This window comes from Danio rerio, chromosome 12 (assembly GCF_052040795.2).
Source record: "Danio rerio strain M-AB ecotype USA chromosome 12, GRCz13ab, whole genome shotgun sequence".
NCBI classification, from domain to species: domain Eukaryota; kingdom Metazoa; phylum Chordata; class Actinopteri; order Cypriniformes; family Danionidae; genus Danio; species Danio rerio.
In genome coordinates this window covers 11,940,617-11,963,330 of record NC_141032.1, presented here as the reverse complement: position 1 = coordinate 11,963,330, position 22,714 = coordinate 11,940,617, and the positions used below count along the sequence as shown (strand labels likewise).

At 34.3% G+C, this 22,714-nt stretch overlaps 2 protein-coding genes across 2 annotated transcripts in view; one reads left to right on the top strand and one right to left on the bottom strand.

Annotated features, from left to right (window-relative positions):
• get4 (guided entry of tail-anchored proteins factor 4) overlaps nt 1–22,714 on the top strand; it is a 707,996-nt gene that overhangs the window by 87,989 nt on the left and 597,293 nt on the right. The window lies entirely within an intron of this gene.
• LOC147841300 (VPS35 endosomal protein-sorting factor-like) lies at nt 808–21,658 on the bottom strand. The gene is made up of 20 exons (XM_087275922.1): nt 21,516–21,658; nt 21,346–21,439; nt 20,035–20,235; nt 19,420–19,466; nt 18,605–18,716; nt 18,381–18,497; nt 16,680–16,733; nt 15,386–15,466; nt 15,232–15,294; nt 13,650–13,735; nt 13,187–13,267; nt 12,645–12,708; nt 10,446–10,544; nt 9,876–9,953; nt 9,271–9,385; nt 6,429–6,568; nt 6,186–6,351; nt 5,990–6,108; nt 2,986–3,132; nt 808–1,087 (listed from the first exon to the last, which is right to left on the bottom strand). The coding sequence occupies exons 2-20, from the start codon at nt 21,403–21,405 to the stop codon at nt 989–991; spliced, it is 1,929 nt and encodes a 642-aa protein (XP_087132048.1). The 5' UTR covers nt 21,406–21,439; nt 21,516–21,658; the 3' UTR covers nt 808–988.

Genomic DNA, 22,714 nt, shown 5'->3' with positions numbered 1-22,714 from the left:
TTGAATCAGATTTGATCATAACTGTCTCTTATGTCACAGCACCTTCTGATAACACCCCGTTCTCATGCGCTGCGTAATATCATGGTACAGCAGAAGAGTTTATTGAATACTAAGCCAGAATGAGTATAGTTCCTAAAAATATTGGCCTAGAAAATAGTAATTCTTCATATTACGTCAGTTTTATTACACTGTATGTTTCTACAAAAAACTAAGGGCCCGGCGCAATAAGGTGCAACGTGTTTGATTCGATTTGTCGCAATTTTCAGACCAGTGAAACTCTAATTTTCATGTTTTGCGTCACATTGTTTAAATAGCGAATCTCTCTGTCAATAAACTGACCATAGGGTCGCTATATCTTCGACGATAAAGGTGGAGAGCCGAAAGCCTCCTTCTCAAGTGTCGGATGCTGATATGGAACTTGTAAATCACTGAAAGGCATAGTTGAGTCAGTTCCTGGTCAAAATAAAAGCCAATGCATTCATCCATGATACGTTAACCTTCGTATGCGTTTGCTTGGTACTTAACGTACGAAAGTCATAATAAACAGATCTTTTTGTAATGCTGTGATCACAACATAACTTTTCTTATAACATCTTTTGTTATGTCGAGATCATGACTTAATTTTCTCGTGATCACGACGTTACAACTTTTTTTATGTTGAGATCACGAGGAAACGATTGTTATATCAAGATCATGAGATAAATAAAACGTTGTAATCTCAAGAAAAGAGAGAAGAAAAAAATTTAACGCATGGCCACTTAGGACTTCCGTAAAACAAGTGCAAAGATCATAAGGAAATAATGAGAGTTTTTAATAGATAAAGTCTTTTATTTTGTCACAGAAGTTAGTAGTTTAGATGAACGCTAAACTATGGGTTAGTTTTAGTAACCATTTAATAATACTTGATGTGAATGTCATGTAGCTGAGTTAGTTGACATCTGAGTTTTTCTGCCAGCCTGTCAGTGGAATGTGAGCATCTCTGGTAGCATCAGGCTCGGGACTGCAGTGACAGACGCGCTGTCATGTCAGAGAAATGGCTCATGTCAGTCTGCTGCGCCTGATGTTTGATGTGTTCCAGAGTCCGGACCTGCATTAGAACACAGAAAGAGAGTTTAACATAGATCTGACACTAAATGCCAAAGCTAAATACTATCCCCAGGTATGTACTGTACTAATTTTGTGAAGCAAAATACCTAATATTGAGTACCTTTTTCCTGCACATTTTTAATTTTGAACCATATTGGAGATGAAGTATTATATTAATGTTCTTATAAGTATTATAATTAGCATAAATAACAAAAGACTTTCAATACTTTCAAAAAAAAGAAGAAAAAAAACTATTGTGCGAGACAGATAATGGCAGCCAGAAGAGAGAACCTGCTTTAAAAACACCTTGCATAAGCGCAGTTTATTTTAATTTTTTTGTACTGTCATGCAAAGCTGATATAATTCAAAGTAAGTACAGCTTAATAATTTAATTCAATTCAATTTGTTTATTGTCATGAGCACAGTAAGGAAACAAGTTTCCCTGTACAATGAAATTCTTATTTTGCTGTCCACAGTTAAGTCATACACATAATATACACAACACATCATACACATCAAACACATATACACATACAATATATACACAGAAGTGACAAAAGTATAATTATGAAATGTATGTATGTATGTGTTTGTGTGTGTGTGTGTGTGTGTGTGTGTGTGTGTGTGTGTGTGTGTGTGTATATTAGTGCTGTCAAAAATTAGTGCGTTAACGCATGCGCTTAATTAGAAATATTTACACGTTAAAAAAATTACCGCAATTAACGCAGTTGCAGGTTTTTTTTACTTCCTGTTGTGGACGTGTTCAACATGCAAAGAAATATAGATAAGACCAAGGAAGCACTTTTTGAAGGCAAGTTTCAGTATAAAACAATTAATGTCGCATCACCAGGCTATTTAGAGCGATCATGCAAGTTGAATCTGAAGGGAGTCGCTCCGGCGTGTTGTGTGTGTGTCTGTCTGTGTGTGTGTGTGTGTGTGTGTCTGTGTCAGGGGTTAAGTGAGCGATGTATCTGAGTAGGGGCGTGTGCGCGCGAGATGTACCTGAAGAGTGGTGGGGGTGAGTTGCACGTGATATACCTGATGAGCTAGGAGGGATGCGGTAGAAAGGGGTGTGAACGTATTTAAGGACTGGGCGGGAGACGCGCAACTTCCAGGAGATTATCATATATTTGCAGACATCCGGGAGTCTCTGTGCATTTGCGGGATACTCCCGCAACTTCTGGGAGACTTTGGATGTCTGGACTGGACTGTCTTAGCAACTGGATGAATGTAAAGGGGGACTGAGCACAATTGTTTCTACTTTATAATTATTGTTCTCAACTCAGCAATACAACTTTACAATAAGTGCAATTGTTTGCATTTAATAGTTTGTTATTATTATAATTTTCCATTTCCATATCTGCAATGCCTGTATTTTGGCATTTTTTTGTAGTCCACTTAGAATCCAACTTGGAAATAATTTTTTTCTTTATTGGCATTGATTGTTTTTGACATTCAAATGGCATTAACATGCCTGTGTTTTAATTTCTGTAATAATTATGGCTGTCAAGCCAGGATCTTGATGGTTTATTGTGGGTATGTTGTTTACATGAAGAAATCTGTGTTACAAGTTAAACAAAAATTCTAACAAACAATTATATTTGTAATTGTGTAATATGTGCAGTGTAATACTACCCATTAATGCTCAACCCTGTTCCTCATGGTCATGTGATAATGACAAATGGGTGAATAGTACGTGCGAATTCCATTCATACTACAGTATATAGAACATACTTTACTAATAGCTATGAATTAAAGTCAAAATCAAATATAGGACCTACTTGATACTTAAAAGTTTTACGAGAAACGTTAAACAATTAGGACACGCTAATTATTTCCAGTAATATTTAGGATGGCCAGGATGAGAATTGGTTTGCATTATGTGTGTGCTGGACTTACGGATGTACGCGTGTCACAGATGCCGTGTTTGTGGCTGAGGTTCCACAGGTTGACAGCCAGCTGGTTGAGTTTGTTGTTCCGCAGATCCCCATGAGCCAATAGACAGCCAAACAAAGAGAAAGCCAGACTGCCCTGCCTGCGCACTTCCTAAAGCACACAAAGCAATGAGCCATTACACATACAGCTACACAAAATGATGAACAATCATCATAATATGACCGTTATGTTTGATTATTCTGACATAAAATGGCCCCAAACAGTATTTGGGCACTTTAAATGTGGCACCTGCATCTTACAAAAGAAAAATCCAGTAATATGATGACTGAGCAGTTGTGGTCAATCACTGGATTACTGCAACTCTCTACTAGCTGGGCTTCCAGCTAACTCTATCAAGCCTCTTCAGCTGCTCCAGAACGCAGCAGCACGAGTGGTTTTCAATGAACCTAAACGAGCACATGTCACTCCGCTGCTAGTCCGTTTGCACAGGCTGCCAGTTGCTGCTCGAATCAAATTCAAAGCTCCGATGTTTGCCTACAAAGCGACTTCTGGCCTTGCTCCTTATCTGCTCTCACTTCTGCAGATCTATGTGCCCTACAGAAACTTGCGTTCTGTGAATGAACATCACCTCGTGGTTCCATCCCAAAGAGGGAAGAAATCACTTTCGCTCACGCTCAATCTGCCCAGTTGGTGGAATGAACTCCCTAACTGCATCAGAACGGCAGAGTCACTCGCTGTCTTCAAGAAACGACTAAAAACTCAACTATTTAGTCTTCACTTCCTAATCTGCAATTGCCTCTCTGGATATCACACTAACTGTACCCCAAAAAAAAAAAAACTAATACTATCCTTCTTAGACTTTACAGACCTGAAACTTGCCTATAGCACTTATTCATTGTTGCTCTTATAGTTGTGTTAATTGCTTCCTTGTCCTCATTTGTAAGTCGCTTTGGATAAAAGCGTCTGCTAAATGACTAAATGTAAATGTAAATGTAAAATCACAGTGCACAATGAAATGGATTTAACTGGTGAAAGATACATACAAATGCACCAAAAAGTCAAATTAAGAGTAATTAACAACATTGTGGCTTGTTAAATATATACATTTTGCTCTGAATTACTAAATAAAGCTTAGATAAATATTATAATGGATAACTACTTAAATTATTTACACCATTAGATTTCACCTTTTTTTCTTCCAAATAAATCTTTAAAATTTAAATTTAACACATTGGGAATTTTAGTGTCTATTAAAACATACCAGTACAAGCAGACTAAGCACTGGTGATACTGGCGATGATGGTGCTACTGTATTTTGTAGAAAATCATGATGGATTTCTGCTGAAAACTAATATGCTGATAATAAAATGAACAACAACAAATAAAACTCAGTATGTATAAAAATATATTTTAATCATTTAAAAAAAAAAAAAACAATAATGAAAAATGAACAGAAATGAAACCTTAATATTTTATGAATAATATACCAATAAATTATATTAAATTATAAATTATTATTTGTGTGTCTTATATCAATGTTACACTTTGATCGCTTTTAGTACATAATGTATAAAAACACTTACTGGCCATTTTATTAGGCTTACCCTACAGGGTTGAACTCCCTTTTGCCTTCAGTCTTAATTCTTTGTGGCATAAAGGTACTGGAAATGTTACTCAAGAGATTTTGGTCCAGAGTTACGTGATAACATCATGCTGATTTGTCAGCTACCCTTCCATGATGCAAATTTTCTGTTCCACCACATCCCAAAGGTGCTCTATTGGATTTTTATTTGAGTACAGTGAACTCGTTGTCATGTTCAAGAAACCATTATTCGTGCTTTATGACATGTTATCTTGCTTGAAATAGCCATCAGAAGATGGGTACACTGTGGTCATTAAGGGATGGACATGGTCAGCAACAATACTCAGGTAGGCTTTGGCGTTGACAACATGCTCAATTGGTACTGTGCCAAGTGTCTAAGTGTGCCAAGAAAATATCCCCCACACTAGTACACCACCACCAGCAGCCTGGACCGTTGATACAAGGCAGGATGGATACATGCTTTCATGTTGTTGATGCCCAATTCTGACCCTACCATCCGAATGAAGCAGCAGAAATCAAGACTCATCAGACCAGGTGATGTTTTTCCAATCTTCTACTGTCCAGTTTTTTTGAGCCAGTGTGAATTGTAGCCTGTTTCTTGTTCTTAGCTGACAGGAGTGGCACCCCGAGATCTGCTGCTGTAGCCCATCCGCCTCAAGGTTTGACATGTTGTGCGTTCAGAGATGCTCTTCTGCATTCCTCAGTTGCAACAAGTGGTTATTTGAGTTACTGTCTTTCTATCAGCTCGAACCAGTCTGGCCATTCTCCTCTGAGGTTTGGCATCAACAAGGCATTTGCACCCACAGAACTGCCGCTCACTGGGCATTTTCTTTTTTTCAGACTATTCTCTGTAAACCCTAGAGATGGTTGTGCATAATAATTCCAGCAGATCAGCAGTTTCTGAAATACTCAGAGCAGCCCGTCTGGCACTAACAACCTTGCCACCTTCAAAGTCACTTAAATCACCTTTCTTCCCCATTCTGATGCTCAGTTTGAACTGCAGCAGATTGGCTTGAACATGTCTACATGCCTAAATGCATTAAGTTGCTGTCATGTGATTGGCTGATTAGAAATTTGCGTTAACGAGTAATAACTATATTTAATAATATTAAACTAATATGCTAAAATTTGTCAAATATAAAAATCAAACATTTAAAAAATACATACTTTAAGTTTATGTTACACCTGTGAATTTACAAAACCAATATTTATGTTCTTAAGTTTATTTCAAATCATAATTTTCAAAAAATCTTTTTTGTTTGTTCCTTTTTATTACATTTGTTGTAAGATGTTCAGTGCTTGTTATATTTCCAAATCTTTGAAACTAATTGGATGTAAAACCTAACAAGTTTTACTATTTTGCTGTCTAACGTTGAGTAATGAAAAATAAATGATGTATCTGACCTCGTCTCGACCCAGACTCTTTAAATGATCCAGAACCTGCCCGATCAGAGTCTCACACAGCTTGTTGATCTCTGCGATGAACTTGGGATCTCCTCCATACAGAGTTTCATTTGAATCCACTGCAACAGCAACACAAATGTCAACAAAAGACATTGAGCTGCGATAACTATTAGAAAACCTCTCTGCATTCGTTCACCTTTAGGAATGGTGTAGAGGTAGCTCTCTTGGCTCATTGCTGCTAGTAATGGTAAAGCGCTGATGTAGACACGGACTTTGGCATCACTGTTGTCTTCCCAGGTGTAATCCTGAACCATATTTAAAAGTCCTCGCACCAGATACAGCACACCCTGCTCCGGATGATCCTACAGGAAAATAACACACATAGAAAAGTTTAGATATGGCAAAAAAATACACTTTAGGAAGTGTTAATGGATATTACCGGCACTACGAGCAGTGTGGAGAGGAAGTTGTTGATGAAGTCTAGCAGAAAGGATTCTGAGGATCGCTGTTTACCCTCAATGCTGATGCTGCGCGGGACTTCTGGCAAAATACTGACTGCTGCCTTTAGAAATGCGTCCGCTGAGAAACGGTTACAGAAATCAAATGTTTTTCAGTCCATATCAAATACATGATTAATCCTACTGTTGGCCATTGGATATTATAATGATAACAGTTGACTATCTACTTGACACTGATCTGAGGTCAGTTTTGTACAGTACTGGTCCAAGCGTTGCAATCTTTCAGCTATTTTGTTACTATTATTGAAGATGACTTTTATGTACTATAAAATTTGTCAAATTAATCAAAAATATAGTAATATCATGACATTATTTGTTTATACTTTTTAGCATCTTTTAAAAATAATCTTTTTAATATATTTTTGCAATGTCAAAGCAAAGATTCAACAATCAACACTTTAGTTTTCAGTGTCCTCCAAAAATCATTGTCATATGCTGATGTTTAATTTATGTCATATTATTATTAGGTTCAAATGCTGCCTACTAATTTTGGAAATGTGAAATATATGCGATTCTGACTTTATAACTTGCAATTGCAACTTATTATTTCAGAATTCTGACTTTTTTCTTAAAATTGTGATTCTATATTGTGCAATTGTGACAATATACCAAATTTTGACTTTATAACTTGGAATTGTGACTTGAAAATTCAGAATTGTGATTTTTTTTTTCTCGCAATTGCAAATTAAATTGTGCAATTGCAACTTCATTTTTCAGAATTCTGACTTTCTAACTCACATCTGTGATTTCTCAGAATTTTGACTCTTGCAACAGCGAGTTTATATAGTGTAATTGTGACTCATCTCAGAATGATGACTCATTCATCAGAGTATTAGTAGATATGCAACAAATCCTCAACATTTAGGTTGTATATATTCAACAATGTTTCCGTAGATATGCAACAAATTTTCAACAGATGTTCATCAAAGTATTAGTAGATATGCAACAAATCTTCAACAGATGTTCAACAATGTATTAGTAGATATGCAACAAATCCTAAACATTTATTAAACTTTTGGTAAGTTACGTGTTACCAAAATAAAGTGTTACCCAAGTTTTTATCGTGCAATTGTGATTTCATATTTCAGAATTCAGAATTTCTAACTTTAAATTGCGATTTTATATCTCAGAATTCTGACTTTCTCAAAATTGCAACCTTTTATCTCAGACTTTGTATCACACAACTGTATTTCTCAAAATTCTAACTTTATTTCTCAAATTAATATAAATTTTAAATTTTTATTTTCTAGCTTAGAATTGATATTTCTCAGAATTCTTACTCAATATCTTGCAATTTGAAAAATAAAGTATTAATTGTGGGATGTTAAAATCGCAACTATTTCTCAACTTGCGAATTCTGACTTTCTAGCTCAGAATTGACACTCGGATTTCTGTCTTTATATCACACAATTGTATCTTTGTTTTTCAGAATTCTGACTTTCTAACTCATAATTGTGATTTTATATCTTAGAATTCTGACTTTCTTTCTTGCAATTGTAATTTTATATTACAGAATTCGGACTTTCTAATTTGCAATTGTGATTTTATATCTATTTTATATTCTGACTTTCTCAAAATTGCAACCTTTTATCTCAGAATTCTGACTTTGTCACACAATTGCGTCTTTATTTCTCAAAATTCTGAATTTATTTCTCAAACTGCAAGATATAAAGTTGGAATTCTGACTTTCTAGCTAAGAATTGAAACTTTTTATATCAGAATTCTGATTTTATTTCATGCAATTGAATCTTTATTTCTCAGAATTCTTACTCAATATCTCACAATTTAAGAAAGTCACAATTGTGTGACCTTACCTCACAATTGCGACTATTTCTCAAAATGTGAATTCTGACTTTCTAGCTCAGAACTGAGACTTTTGTCTTAGAATTCTCTTTATCACACAATTGCATCTTTATTTCTCAGAATTCTGACTTTCTAACTTGCAACTGTGATTTTATATCTATTTTATAATCTGACTTTCACAAAATTGCAACCTTTTATCTCAGAATTCTGACTTTGTATCACACAACTGGGTCTTTTTTTCTCAAAATTTTTACTTTATTTCTCAAATTGCAAGATATAAAGTTAGAATTGTGACTTTCTAGAACAAAATTGAGACTTCTTATCTTAGAATTCTGATTTCTATTCTGAATTCTTACTCAATATCTCACAATTTGAGAAATAATGTCACAATTGCATGACGTTACCTCACAATTGCTACTATTTCTCAAATTGCGAATTCTGACTTTACTTTCTAGCTCAGAATTGAGACTTTTATCTCTGAAGTCTGTCTTTATATCACACAGTAGCACCTTTATTTCTCAGAATTTTGGCTTTATTTCTCAAAATTTTTAGTGTACTTCTTGCAATTTTGAGTTTGCATCTCATGATTTTTTAGAAAGTCTCAATTGCGAGTTTGTATTATGCAATGAGATTAAAAAAAAAGTCTCAATAACATTTTTATAATTTTTTATTTAGTGGCAGGAATGGGCTACCAAGAGTAATTTTTTTAATGCACACATTAATTAAAGATATTGAAAATGTATCAAATGATGGCAAACACTTTTATAGTTTACAATTTTTTTTTAAATGTTTGTGTTTTCTGAAAAAAATGAATGCTGAAAAGTTTGCTTTGATATCTCAGGATTATTATTATTTTTAATCTTAACAATATTACTGTTTGTACTGTATATTCGGTTGAATAAATGCACCCTTGGTCTGCAAAAATATCTTTGAAAAGCAAAATCTCCAGCACCCACTTACCCTGGGACAGACACTGGTTGGCCAGCGCTACTTGTCCAGACAGCAGATAGAGGTTGAGGCGGCTGAAGATGTTCGTGAGGGATGGAATGGTGATGAAGCTGTAGGCGGCACATGCCTGGAAATAAACAAAACACAACAGCAGAACCTCAGACTATTATGGCATAAAACAATAATCGAACATTATTGTTGAGAAGGTCTAGATTATGTCTGTCAAAAACATCTCCCAAACAGACCACATTTCACTCCATTCAAAAATAAAACAAGTTTTGTAAAAGATTGCAAATTATATATATATATTTCTGTTATTGTTAACTCACCCTTCACTTGTTTCAAACCTTTAGAAATTATTTTCTTAAGATGAACACAAAATTGTTTTTGGAAACTAGTAACTATAGACTTGTATGTAGTTTTTGTTTTTCCTACTATGGAAGTCAAAAGTTACAGGATTTCAGCTTTTTCTTCTTTTGTGTTTGACAGACTCAAAGGTTTATAACACTTGAAGCAGAGTATGAATGCAGAAAAACATGTCATATTCATTAAAATTAATCGTACAAATGAGAAAACAGCATTTACTATACTGTAAACACGTTAAAGAGAACACTCACCCTGACAAAAGCAGCTGTTTTACGTGAGTGATTGCCTTTCATCACACGACCCGTCTCCATGGCTAACTGATTCACAGTCTGTAATAAAGACATTCATATTATCATGACAGACAGTCCCTCAGCACTCCATTAGGCAGGCAGCAGACTTTATAGCACGTCTCACATATTTTAAACCCGACTATTTACCAATATATAACACAGTTGAGACAAGCAATTCTAAATAATGTGGTTTATCCACTGTATCATAAGCAAACAAGCATTCATCAAGTCACGAGTCAGAAGGAGATTCTACAGATCTCTCAACAATGACATCATCAACAAGAGATTCAGATTTTTAGTAGAGATATTATTATATACAGATAGATGAAAACATCGAAGATTATTACCACATAGACTGGCATGATAATAAAGTTGTTTGTTGATGAAACCAATTTGAGCTAGCATTGCGAGACTTCTTACAATAGATGTTTCCACAGACTGGGGTTTATTAATGAATAAAAAGTAAATCCTTAAGAGTTAATGACTCTGTGATGTCATTCCTAAAATAAACCTTGAGGCAGAGGAGCTCACATGTATGAGGTGGATGATGACAGGCTCTAGATTACAGAAAGTCGCTCGTGCTTCCACACAGAAACTCAACTGCTGCTCAAAGTCCCTCCCAAAAGACACCTGATGGACACATGAAACAACATATAAAGAGTTAATTACTAGGGTACATTGGAGCTGTTATAGAAGCCAGTCTTTGCAAATTATGTTAGAGATTCCACTTGATTCTGACCTGAAGTTTTCTATAGTACTGCTCAAATCATTTGATATTTTACTATTACTAATATTGAAAGACATCTCTCATACACAAAAATGCTTTTGGCTGATTAAAAATGCAACAAGAACTCCAGTTTTTAGAGTTACATGATTATTCAGAAATCACTGTAATATACTAGCATGCAACAAGAAAACATTTTTATTATTATCAGTTTTGAATGCTGATACACTACCAGTTTTCAGTAAAAATGACAACAACTTTAGAGTATAAATTTTTTTTTAAATAAATTATTCACTTCTATTAAGTAAAGATTATTAACATTTATTATACAACATTAAACATTTTATAAGCATTACAAAAGATCATAATTCCAAATAAAAGCTGTTCTTTTTATTTTTTAAAGAGTTCTCCAGTTTTTGCAACAGAATAAAACATTTAAACAGTTCAATAATAAAATAGACTACAACTTTACACTGATTATTTTTCACAATTCAGATTTTCTACAAAATTTTCTACAAAAATTCTCAGAGGAAAAAAATACTTTCGCAATAAAAATGTGGTAACATTTTATTTTGATGGTCTATTTGAGTATTAGTAGACTGTCTGCTTAATATCAGTTGATACTGCTTCTTCAACAGAGATTTAACTGATTATAAGAAACTTTGCAAGTACATGTCAACTTACATCAACCCTAACCCCAACCTCACAGTCTACTTATAATTTTATGAGAATTAGTTGCAATGTAACTTAAATTCAACAAAGGGACCATCAAAAAAAAGTGTGACCAAAAATGTGGATGACGACTAAAAACAAAGTTTTAGAATTTGTTTTGCAACTGGTTATAACAAATACAATATTACACATAACTACTTTGTTATTGTTGTTTTATATGTTGCTAAGAAGACACTCTAGAAGATGGGTCAAGCATAGCTCCATTATTGTTGAAAGTAAAAAATATATATTGCTTTATGATCTTTGTTTTAAAGGGCATCTATGATGAAAATCATCTTTTGAACAGAACTGTGTGTACTGTATGTATAGTATGTCTACTTTCATATTGGAGTGATAGAAACACAATAAGTCTCTTTTTTCAAATTTCCTGAAGTTAAAACAGGACCTAAATGCCAGTGATTTGAAGGCCCACCGCAACATGACATAGGAGTGGGTTTTTTTCCTGTCCACCATATTGATTGACAGGTGCCATGTTTCCATAATAACATGTATACACATGTCCACAGAACTTTTTTTGGCAAATAAACTGGGATTAAAATATCTGTTCCAACTCTGTGGTTTTTATAAGTTTTATAAGTTTAAAATGTTTTCAAAACAGAGCATGTTTGTAATAAAGAAAGTAAAATGCTAATTCTTGATCACTATAATCACCACAGCCGCATGGTGTCAGTAAATGCGCATATATATATATATATCAGATATATATATGTCAGAGTGTGTACCGCAAATGGCATTTGTGTGAGACTCATCATTTCAGAAAGGCTTGAACAAACTTCACCAGATTGACTAATGAGCTGTATTTCAGCTTCATCCGTGTCTGTTTCTATCACTGACGGCTGTTTAGCTGACGTAACGCATGAGAAGCAGACACAAATGTCGAAACAGTGAGAAGCAGTTCATTTGGATTTAAAGCCACAGACTAAAAAAACAACTGTAGTCAAGACACCAAAATGGGAAGCTTTTAGAGGCTATAATAAATAATCTGATGGGTATTTTGAGCTGAAACTTTACAGACACATTCTAGAGACACCAAAGGCTTATCCTACATCTTGTAAAAGGGTTAAAATAGGTGTTAATAATAATAATAATAAGTAAAGACCTAAGAAATGTCTTTGTTTTTGTTGTATTGAAAACATACCGCACTACTGTGCGACTACTATAGAACAACACATTTTAAAGTTTGCACATGATTGCAGTTCTTAAAACCGTAAACTAGCTTTAAATTCATGCAGAGAGGATGTTTTTTTTAGAATTGATGCAGAAAAGTCACTTACCATACGAATAAAACCATTGATCAGCAGAGCCAGAGATCTTTTTTCATCATCTAAAGTCAAAGCACTAAAAACACAGAGCGCATGCAAACATGTCAATCTCTCCGATTCAGCAATATTAGTAAGTCAATGACATTAATATATATATATATATATATATACACAGTGGTGTGAAAAAATGTTTGCCCCTTTACTGATTTCGTATTTTGTTTGCATGTGTCACACATTAATGTTTCAGATCATCAAACAAATGTTATTAACTAAAGATAACGAAAGTAATCACGTCATACGATACACATCAAGACAAAACTACATAGCTCTGTGTGAACACTTTCAAACACGGCTATGAAGTTTAGTTTTTGTTTTCTGTTAACATTAATTTCAAAACTGCATGATGTGTTTATTTATGTTATCTTAAAATATTAAAGTATATCTTAAAATATATATGTGTTTGACTATCTGAAATATGAAAAGTGTGACAAACAAGCAAAACCAGTAAGGGACCAAACACTTTTTCACACCACTGTACAGTACAGCTCACTCACTTGACAGAGTCGTGCATGGTCTTACAGATGTGCAGCAGTGCGTTGAGAATAACCGGGTCTCTCGTTGGTTCCTGCTGGTGTCTAAACGAAGTAAGAAACCTGCTTAGTATAACCACATTTTAAGGGATAGTTCACCCAAACATGAAAATTTACCGACTATTTACTCAGCCGCAAGTGGTTCCAAACCTTTAAGGATTTCTTTTTTTCTGTTGAACACAAAAAAGAATAATAGTTTGAAGAATGTTGGCAGCCAGTAACCACTGACTTCCATAGTAGGTAAAACCAATTCTATGGAAGTCGATGGTAGCCAGTTTTCAACATTTTTCAAAATTTCTTTTTTTGTGTTTAAGAGAAGAAACTCCAGGTTTGTGAAAGGTGTTCAGTCAGAATGTTCAGTTTTTGGTGAACTACTTTAATTAACAACACAGTAAAGCAGAAACAGTATAGTGAGTGACAAACATACTTGATGAAGACCTCCATGATGGATTTACACACCTCCACCCTCACACTGTCTTTCTGGAACATGTCCAAAAAGGGCAGAAACTTCTCCTGCAATGATTAAAAATAATTGTTATAATTATATTACATTATTTTATGTTTCTGTAAAACAATTAAGAGTTCAATCTTAAGGATTTTGAATTGGCCATATGGAATGAATCTGACTTAAAAAAAAGAGTCACACAAAGAAATTCAACACAAAACACAGGAATTCCATTAGTAAAACTCAAATGTTCTGAGTTCTGACATTATAAATGCTAATGTCATTTATGTAGTTTATTTATATTATTAATTAATATTATGTCTAATCATTCTCTGATATGTAGTCTGCATTTGCTTGACATGTTTCTCTAAAATGTTCAATACAATAAAAATACAATCCCCAATGATTTATTTTCAGAAGTGAGCCGTTATAAATAAAAATATTTTCAGGTAAATTTATATGATTTAATCTAGCTAACAAGGTGAGTAGAAAAGATGTGTGTTTGTGGATATGAATGTATAAACATCTTATTTGTTAAATATCTAAATGATTTATCTAGCTTTGTATAAAACAAGGCTATCAAAGCTGTCATAAAACTAGTTTGGTGGCCACTTTCTTGGTGTTTTATTTGCCCGGTTGATATTAAACCATTTGATTTGTTATAACTCTATGCAGTATATCAAAATGTGTCTTTACAAAATAAATAAATACATTCATTCATTTCCCTTCAGCTTAGACCCTTTGTTCATCAGGGCTCGCCACAGCTGATTGAACCACCAACTTATCCAGCACATGTTTTACGCAGGGGATTCCCCTTCCAGCTGCAACCCAGTACAGGAAAACATCCAGACACTCATATTAAAAAACATACACAACGGCCAATTTAGTTTATTAAATTCATCTATAGCACATGTCCTTGAACTGTGGGGGAAACCAGAGGAAATCCATGCAAACACAGGGAGAACATGCCAGTTCCACACAGAAATGGCAACTGACCCAGCCGGGAGTCAACAGTGCGAACCACTGAGCCACCAAATTGTCATAAATAAATGCATTTTTAAGTTTTTTTTTTTTTTTCTCAAATTCACCAATTAATTAAATGCAGCTCATTTTGATTTCTTTTTCCCCCTCTATTTCACAATTCATTTGTAGCATATTAGAAATGTTGTATATAAAAAGTGTTGCATTTATTTAATTGACTGAATTACCAAAACAAGTATAAACTAATTAGAAATGTTAAAAGGTGGCATTTCAACTAAAAGTAATTCAATTTTTTTAATTTACATTCAATTTAAATTCTACTTTCTTAAAAGGAAAGTCCAGAAACAATATGTTGTTTTTTGTTAAAAGAGTACTATCTTCCTTCAAGTTCAAATAAGCAAAGTAACTCAAACAGGTTTAGGCAAGTAGAGGATGAGTAAATGGTTGGTTGCAGAATTTTCCTTTTTTTAAATACGCTATCTCTTTAGATATAGCCATATAGATATTGTTTAACAACACTAAATATATATGGAGACTGTGATTTAAATTCAATACTGAATGATGCACAGTTCTGTATTCATACCATCGAAAAAAGCATTGAGAAATCATGGAAGTAGGTGAGGATCTTCTTAATCACTGACTGCAACTGGAAAGAAACAAAAGAAGAGTAATGAAGTGCTCTGACAACATCAATGTCATATTAACTTTTTAATATCTACTGTATGTTTCTGGCTAACCTGTGGATATGCATCTTCAAAAGCTCTGTCTGGAGTCATGTGTTTGATGATATCAGCAAGAACAGTGTTCACCTCCCGTTTCTACAAGGAAGAAATATGTAATGGCATACTAAAAAAACTAAATCAGATTATTGTGTTAAATGTTAACCACAGAGCTCTACCAGATACAGTAGACCTAATTTCTTCAAATGATAAGGACATGGTGATGTAAATTATTTATTAAATAATATATATATATATATATATATATATATATATATATATATATATATATATATATATATATATATATATATATATATATATATATATATATATATATTTTTTTTTTTTTTTTTTATGTATTTTTTTTTTCTTTTCCTTATGTATGACATTTTGATTTTAATTAAGAATTGAAATAAAAGAGATTAAGGAGACCTGTTACGCCGAGTTCATACTGCATTGATTTATTGATTTTAACCCTGATTTTGAGTCAGCAACATCTTTTGAGAAATTGCCGACAAATGCCTGAAATCATAGGCAAATCGGTGCTCATTCACTTGATTAACAATCACACAATGCGAACTATCAAAGACGCAATTAGAGAGAATTGCTGTTGAGTCAATGATGCCCATGAAATATTTGGCATACTAAATATCTAGATACTGTGTAAAAAGAGATCTGATTGAAAATAACATTAGCGATCACCTACAGCCAATGAGAGAGCAGCATCCACTAGTATGTGTACCTGCAGGCCAGCAGGTACACATAGGAGATTGGGGGAGAAGTTAATAGCGTTCATTTTCAGTTTATTTGGACCCAAGAATTTGAGGAAATCTAGTGGAAATTTGGCACAAGCACCGTGTCTGTTTGACGTGTCATCTGAGCAATATCACAACCGAGATATAGAAAAATTTTCTAGTTAGTTTCCTTTAAAACCAGGTGAGCAAAATAAGTACATTTTCTGCCCCATGACATAGTTGAAATATATACTATGTGACCTTGCGTTGTTTCCATGTTACTTCTCGCGTGTTTGGTTGCGAGATGTAGTTTGGCCAAAACTGTCGGCGATTCTTCCTATTTGTAAGCCATGCAGGGTAAAACCCCCCGTCACTGATCCATTTTGCAGCGTAAACAAAGTAGCGACGAAACGCTGCCCCAGTCATGCAGTATGAAAACATCTGTGGCACGACTATGTTAAAAATCATGCAGTCTGAACTCTAGACTGTCTGAACTAGTGCAGACCTTTGGTACTTGTCATTTAAAAAAAAAAGTTAAAGTAAAAAAGAAATGTCTCTCATTAATAATATCTCACCGTGAAGTGACGGCAAGTGAACTCAACCCAGATCTCAGCACAGTTGATATAATCCTGAGTTACAGGCAAAATGCAAACAAAAAACAACATCATACAGTGAATAGATTTATTCAAATATATACTTACATGTAGTACACATACATGTTATATAGGATTGGGCAATATTTAGCCAAGATACAACTGAAAATGTGTAATCTGAGTGTTCAAAACAAATCTAAATATTGAGAAAATTGTCTTTAAAATGGTCCAAAATACTAAATCCTGAATTAAGTTTTAATATATTTACAGTAGGAAAAATATCTTCATGAAACATTATTTTTGTCATAGTTTGTCACATAACTACGTTTAAATGGACATCAGTAATCCAATTATTTACCTTAACCTAAATAAGGCAATAATATGATTGAGTTACTTTTAGAATGTTTCATTCATGTTCCCATTTTACATGTTTTATATAGATTAATGTCATTACGTCATCAAGATATCCAATTTTTCCTCCTTTCATGTAATTTCAGGTGTTTCATTTTTTTATTTTTTGACTTTAACTTCAATTCAGCAGTTTCACTTTCATTCAGAAACATTTCATTCATGTCCCAGTGGCAAACTTTGAGCTACTGGATGTCAGTATGAAGGACTGTTGGGAAAGTGTTGTTTTAAAGGGCACCTATGGTGAAAAATCTACCTTCAAGCTGTTTGGACAGACAAGGGTGTATATATAGTGTATAGACCATCATATTGGGGTGATATGAACACACCAAGTGCTTTTTTCCTTTTAATTTAACAACATAAAAACAGTGGACCAATTGGAGCGGTTTTCAGACCGACTTGACATAGGAGTAAAACAGGATATAGTAAAAGGTATAATGAAAAATCTGATAGGTGTTTTGAGCTAAACTTTACATAAACATTCTGGTGCTGCAAAACATTTATATTAAATCTGAAAAACGGGTAACCTAGGTACCCTTTAACGCAATTTTATACCGCATGCTGAATTTAAATAAAATTTCTGCATTTCCCAGGCAGCGTAAAAGTGTGTTTAGTGATGATGATGGCAGGTGTGACGAGTCTCCAGGAGCTCACTATGTGTGTGCACTAGAAGATATGGGTGTCTGTGGCCCTTTATTATCTCGGTAGCTGCAGAAAATACAGCTGACAAACAGAGGTGTGTTGATGGAATATCCTGTCACAAAATCGTATACGATGGTAATAGTTTAATTAAGATGTTTACGTGTCTGTACTGCATTTCAATAATGCCACTAAAATGGGAATACCATGCATGTTTTAATATGATTTCTGTTTAGATTATGACTTTAGTTAGATTAAGATAATCAAAAATCTCTGTTTACATGTTTGAATGAAAGACTCTTAATCAGAGTATTGTCTTAATCGTATTAGCACTGGTGTCCATGCAAACATACTAGTAAACAAAGTTCATCACTGTCCTGTAACTGTGCCCAAATTTAAGTACACAACCTACTGATTCACAACCTCTAATGCAAGGAAGCTGATTGAGATATACAGCAAAGAAACAACTCGTGATGCAAGCCATGCGTTGTATCTGGGCTAAACAATTGCATTTAAACACATTAAACAGATCCAAACTCAGCAACCAACTGATATCATGGGGGTGATAAGCTATCCCTGAATATGGTCATTGTTTCTGTGTTTTTCAAACATTTAGAGATAAACTGATGTGTTTACCCGTGGGCTGCGAACTTTAGTGATGACCTTCCAGGCTTCATTGAGTATGGAGAGTCTCTCGCTCTCTGGAGGGTCAGCACAGGACAGACTGCGGCCCAGAGATGCAAACAACAAGTGCTGAAAAGCACAGAGGATCACGAGAAGAAATTATGACACTGAAATTCAACAAAGTAATTATGCCCTGTTTGTAGCTTTGTTATTGGGTGTGTGTGTGTGTCAGTCACCTTGGGAAATCCAGCTTCATCACAGTCTTTGATCATGCCAATGAAGTCTGTTGCTCTCGTTGCAACAAATTCAGCCCGAAACGCCCACATGACAGAGTTTAGCAGAAGAGCACTATGGGGAAGAAAAGACAATCAGTGTATACTGAAGTGTATATACTCACATTACTCTATACTGTATATGCAGCAAACACTTTCTTATGAACTCCATGTTACAAGAACTCAAATGGATAAAACAAATATTTACTCGTAAATGTACCACAAATGATTGTGAACGTCCTGCTATTTAACTGTAAATGCCTCTTTGCACAGTTTTGTACTGCATTACGTAAAGTACTTCTATAGTCTGTCTTGGGTCAGATTAGAGCTCAAGCATGTTAGCCATGTATTGTTTAGGTTTTAAAAATTGCTCTGTTGATAGTTATGTTTATTTATTTGTATCACCATGAACACAAGATTCCGAGCCACTTTACGTAGACACATGAAAAGGAATGACAATAAAGCTCAACTTGACATGACTAAATGCACTGTAGATTAAGATGCTTGCCCATGTAAGCACAATGCTAAATGGGGGTAGGTAGCTGTTTACTAGTCCACAAAGCCCACCCATACATATTAATAAAAAAGTGCATGATTTTCATTGATCAGTAAATATTACATATACAGTGTGCCTCAGTGGTGAGATTTTACTTGTTATTGTTCTATAGCATTAAATACCATATGTTTGTAGATATTTAAGAAATATGCTGTTATCATGCGTTTATCTAAAAACAATGCAAAATTTTCCATTGAAAAGTGCCTCAGTGGTGAGATCTTACTTGTTGCCTAACTTCTTGCATCTGTCCATCATCTCAGTTAGCAGAACCTTTAAAGGACAAAGCAGATCAAACATATCTGATCATAAACACTTTGAAAGGCCCTTACAAAGCTTACAAGATTAAATTAAATAAAAAGTCTTTTCACATTATTTACTAGACCTGAAAAAATAGGAACTATCAATAAACTTTCAATAAAAAGGTAAATTTTTATTTCATATATAATGAATACATTAACAAAAGATTAAAAAACAATGCAACAAATGTATTTCTTATCACATAAGGGTAACTAATGTAAATTTTACCAAAGTAATGTGGAAAAGCCATGCCACCTTTGCTCCACATTTTCAGTGTAAAGTTGTTTGTTGTTGAACATAATTGTTAATATTTATTTATTTATATTTAAATATGTTATATAAAAACAACATGGATATAATAAAATACTGACTGAAAAGGAATACTTTAACAGGTCGAAGTATGAGTTCATCAGGTAGAAATATTTCACATCAAACTTTGAACTGATCTTAGCCTTAATAAAAATTAAACAACAAAAGCAACTGAACAATTGCTAAAACATTATGTGTGTGTGTGTGTGTGTGTGTGTGTGTGTGTGTTTACCTCAGGTGCTCTATATGCCACACACTGCAGGATCCAGTTTATGGCAGGAGAATAGAGAGTCAGATAAACGGGAATCTCCACTCGCTGCAACACCAGCTGATTCTGCACACTGTCACCATGAATCTGACGAAACGAGGCCAGCAGATCGAAGAAATTCTTATTGAGACTGTCCTTCAGATGCGGCGCCACCTCCATCCCCACCTAAAGAGAAAGGTAAGATTTGAAATCTGTTGTATCATCCACCATGTAATGCCCTGTTACCCCTGGTAATAAGATGTTGTATGCACGTTTTTGATTATTCTAAAGCAGAAAAATACCATATGTTTGTAGTGATTAAAAAACATGCTTAGTTATTAAACATGTTTATCCGAAAAAAAACTAAGCTAAAGTCAGTTATTTTCCTTTCAAAATTTGCATTCCATTTCAGAATGTCTGTTTTGCTCTGTGTAACTCTGCCCACAGCCAGTTTTCTTAATTATATTTTCAGCACTCTGGGTTGAAAAAAAGCATATTTCATTTCAGTCTTGAAAGCAAACTCAATGTACGAGGGAATGGCCGAAAATGTAGATGCGAGGCTCCAAAATAAGACACAGATATGGAGTTTAAAAAAATCACATGAGATGGTTTTTATTTTGCAAAAACAATGCAAATATTACAAATTAAAATATTAGCTGATCAGTTTACAATGATCATGAGGCATGCTCATTCCTGTTGTTTTCGTCAATCTGGCAACCTGTGTGTGTCGGATGAAAAACAACCCACTCCAATATTGTGAATTTGGACCGCAATACCTAGTTCAACCACTAGGTCAATCAAAACAAACCAGAGGTTGCTGCAGACCTTTATATGATTATGATGATGCATTTCCAAATGGAAAAGGAAAAGTGAGTAAAAAGGGAGTACTTCATTAAAGAAGGATTGTCATTCTACAGTTGAAGAAGATTGTAAGATTTTGTTTATTGATTAAAAAAATTTATTTTTCCTCAGTAGATTGTGCACAGATTAATTGTTCAATTTAAGATTATGGGCACTACTAAATAAACATAATAAATGTAATTTTTTTGGAATTTTGATTTCTAAATACAACAGGACATGTTGATGAAGTGCACTGGCACGATTTCATTTAAATTTAAATATAACACCTTCAGTTACGTAAAATAGGGTTGCACTGCTGACTTTAATGCCAATATGTTGTATTTTTCATTTTTTGAGTTAACTAAGCCTTAAAAATGACAAAGTTGTACTTTTTTTAGGTTGTAGAAGGAACCTGCCAATATACACTATTTATTTAGAAAGCATTATTCTTCTCACCCTGCATAAATAGGCCCTTGCATATACAGCTACCAGCGGGTCTCCTATTCCTCTGATCATGGCTGTTAGTCTCTGCAGAGTCTCCTGAATCCCACTGAAGGACAGAGAGAGATGACATCATCAGTGAGCTGTCAAACTAGCTGCATGAAGCCAAGCATGGCGCTACTTACTATTTTGTCAAGAAGCGGTTGCATTTCAGAAGAGCAGCTTCAACATATCTGTGCCAAAGTCAAGGCTTCACTGTAAAACTGCTATACATATTGATCATGTTTTTTTCACTCTTTCAATTGTTTTCATAAACCAGTATAAACATTGTAGGGTCCAGCCAGTTGGCCCAATGACGGTATCCAATGGTGGATGAAGGTTCACTGCATGTTCGGTCTTCCCAGTGCACAATGTTGATTTATATTAAACTTAACTCATATCTGACTCCAATTTTAGTATGAGATGGTTTAGAATATTAATATATTTATCCTCGTTTTATCTGACTCCAATTATAAAACATTGATAAGATTATTTTGTTTCCTTTCACATTATTTTAGATTATGATTGAATATTCTTTTGATTTGTTATTATACCTTATTTTCATTTACTCAGATTCCGATAGCATCTCGAGTCTTGCACCGGCCGGGTATACAATCTCTTACTACAAGCTTGTCAGTCTTGGTCATTAAACAGAGGCGATTAACCACTCTCCTAAGAAGGCAGAACACTACTTACTCAATTTAGGAGATTTTTATGTGGTCCCCATGGATCTGTTATCTACTAATTCAAGACAGAGTATTTTAATAATAATCGCGCAGGATTATACTATTGTAGATGAAGGCCTAAATATCCACATTTAAAGTAGTTTCAACAATATTTTGTTGTTCTAAATAGTTGGCCTTTTACAGTCCAAGTATACATGAAATAATGCCAATTTGTTAGTCGGATCTCTAACAACATTGAATAGCGTGCCACGCTGCTCCGTCTAACATGTTTTAGTCCGTTACTAACCTGTACAGTGGCTTGTAGTGCTATGGACAACAACATTTATCAGTGATAATAACACGAACTCTGTTTGAATCATTCAAAACATAACAATTTATTAGTCAGGTAAATGTATTATGCCAATTCAATCAGTCAATTCATAAATGATCAATACAAAACATCAAATTATCAAAGATAAATCCAAGATGAAAAAGATGCATTCCTGACTTTGAAATATACATAACATGGGGCAGACCCCATGTTATGGGCTGATCTGGTTAGGCAGAATCGCCCTGAGTTTTTCTTAGACCTTACCTTAAATAATCCAAGAATTCCCTCAAGGAAGGGGGTGTGTGGATAACAAAAGGCATTCACACTTAGTGGCACACCCCTCTCAGTG

Excerpts from the sequence above, each read along its gene's own strand:
- LOC147841300 (XM_087275922.1), bottom strand. The coding sequence starts at position 21,405 with ATGATCAGAGGAATAGGAGACCCGCTGGTAGCTGTATATGCAAGGGCC. Across the intron at positions 15,467-16,679 it reads TCACTTGCCGTCACTTCACG|AAACGGGAGGTGAACACTGT; the intron begins GTGAGATATTAT and ends TCTTCCTTGTAG. Across the intron at positions 3,133-5,989 it reads AGAGTCTGGGTCGAGACGAG|GAAGTGCGCAGGCAGGGCAG; the intron begins GTCAGATACATC and ends TGTGTGCTTTAG.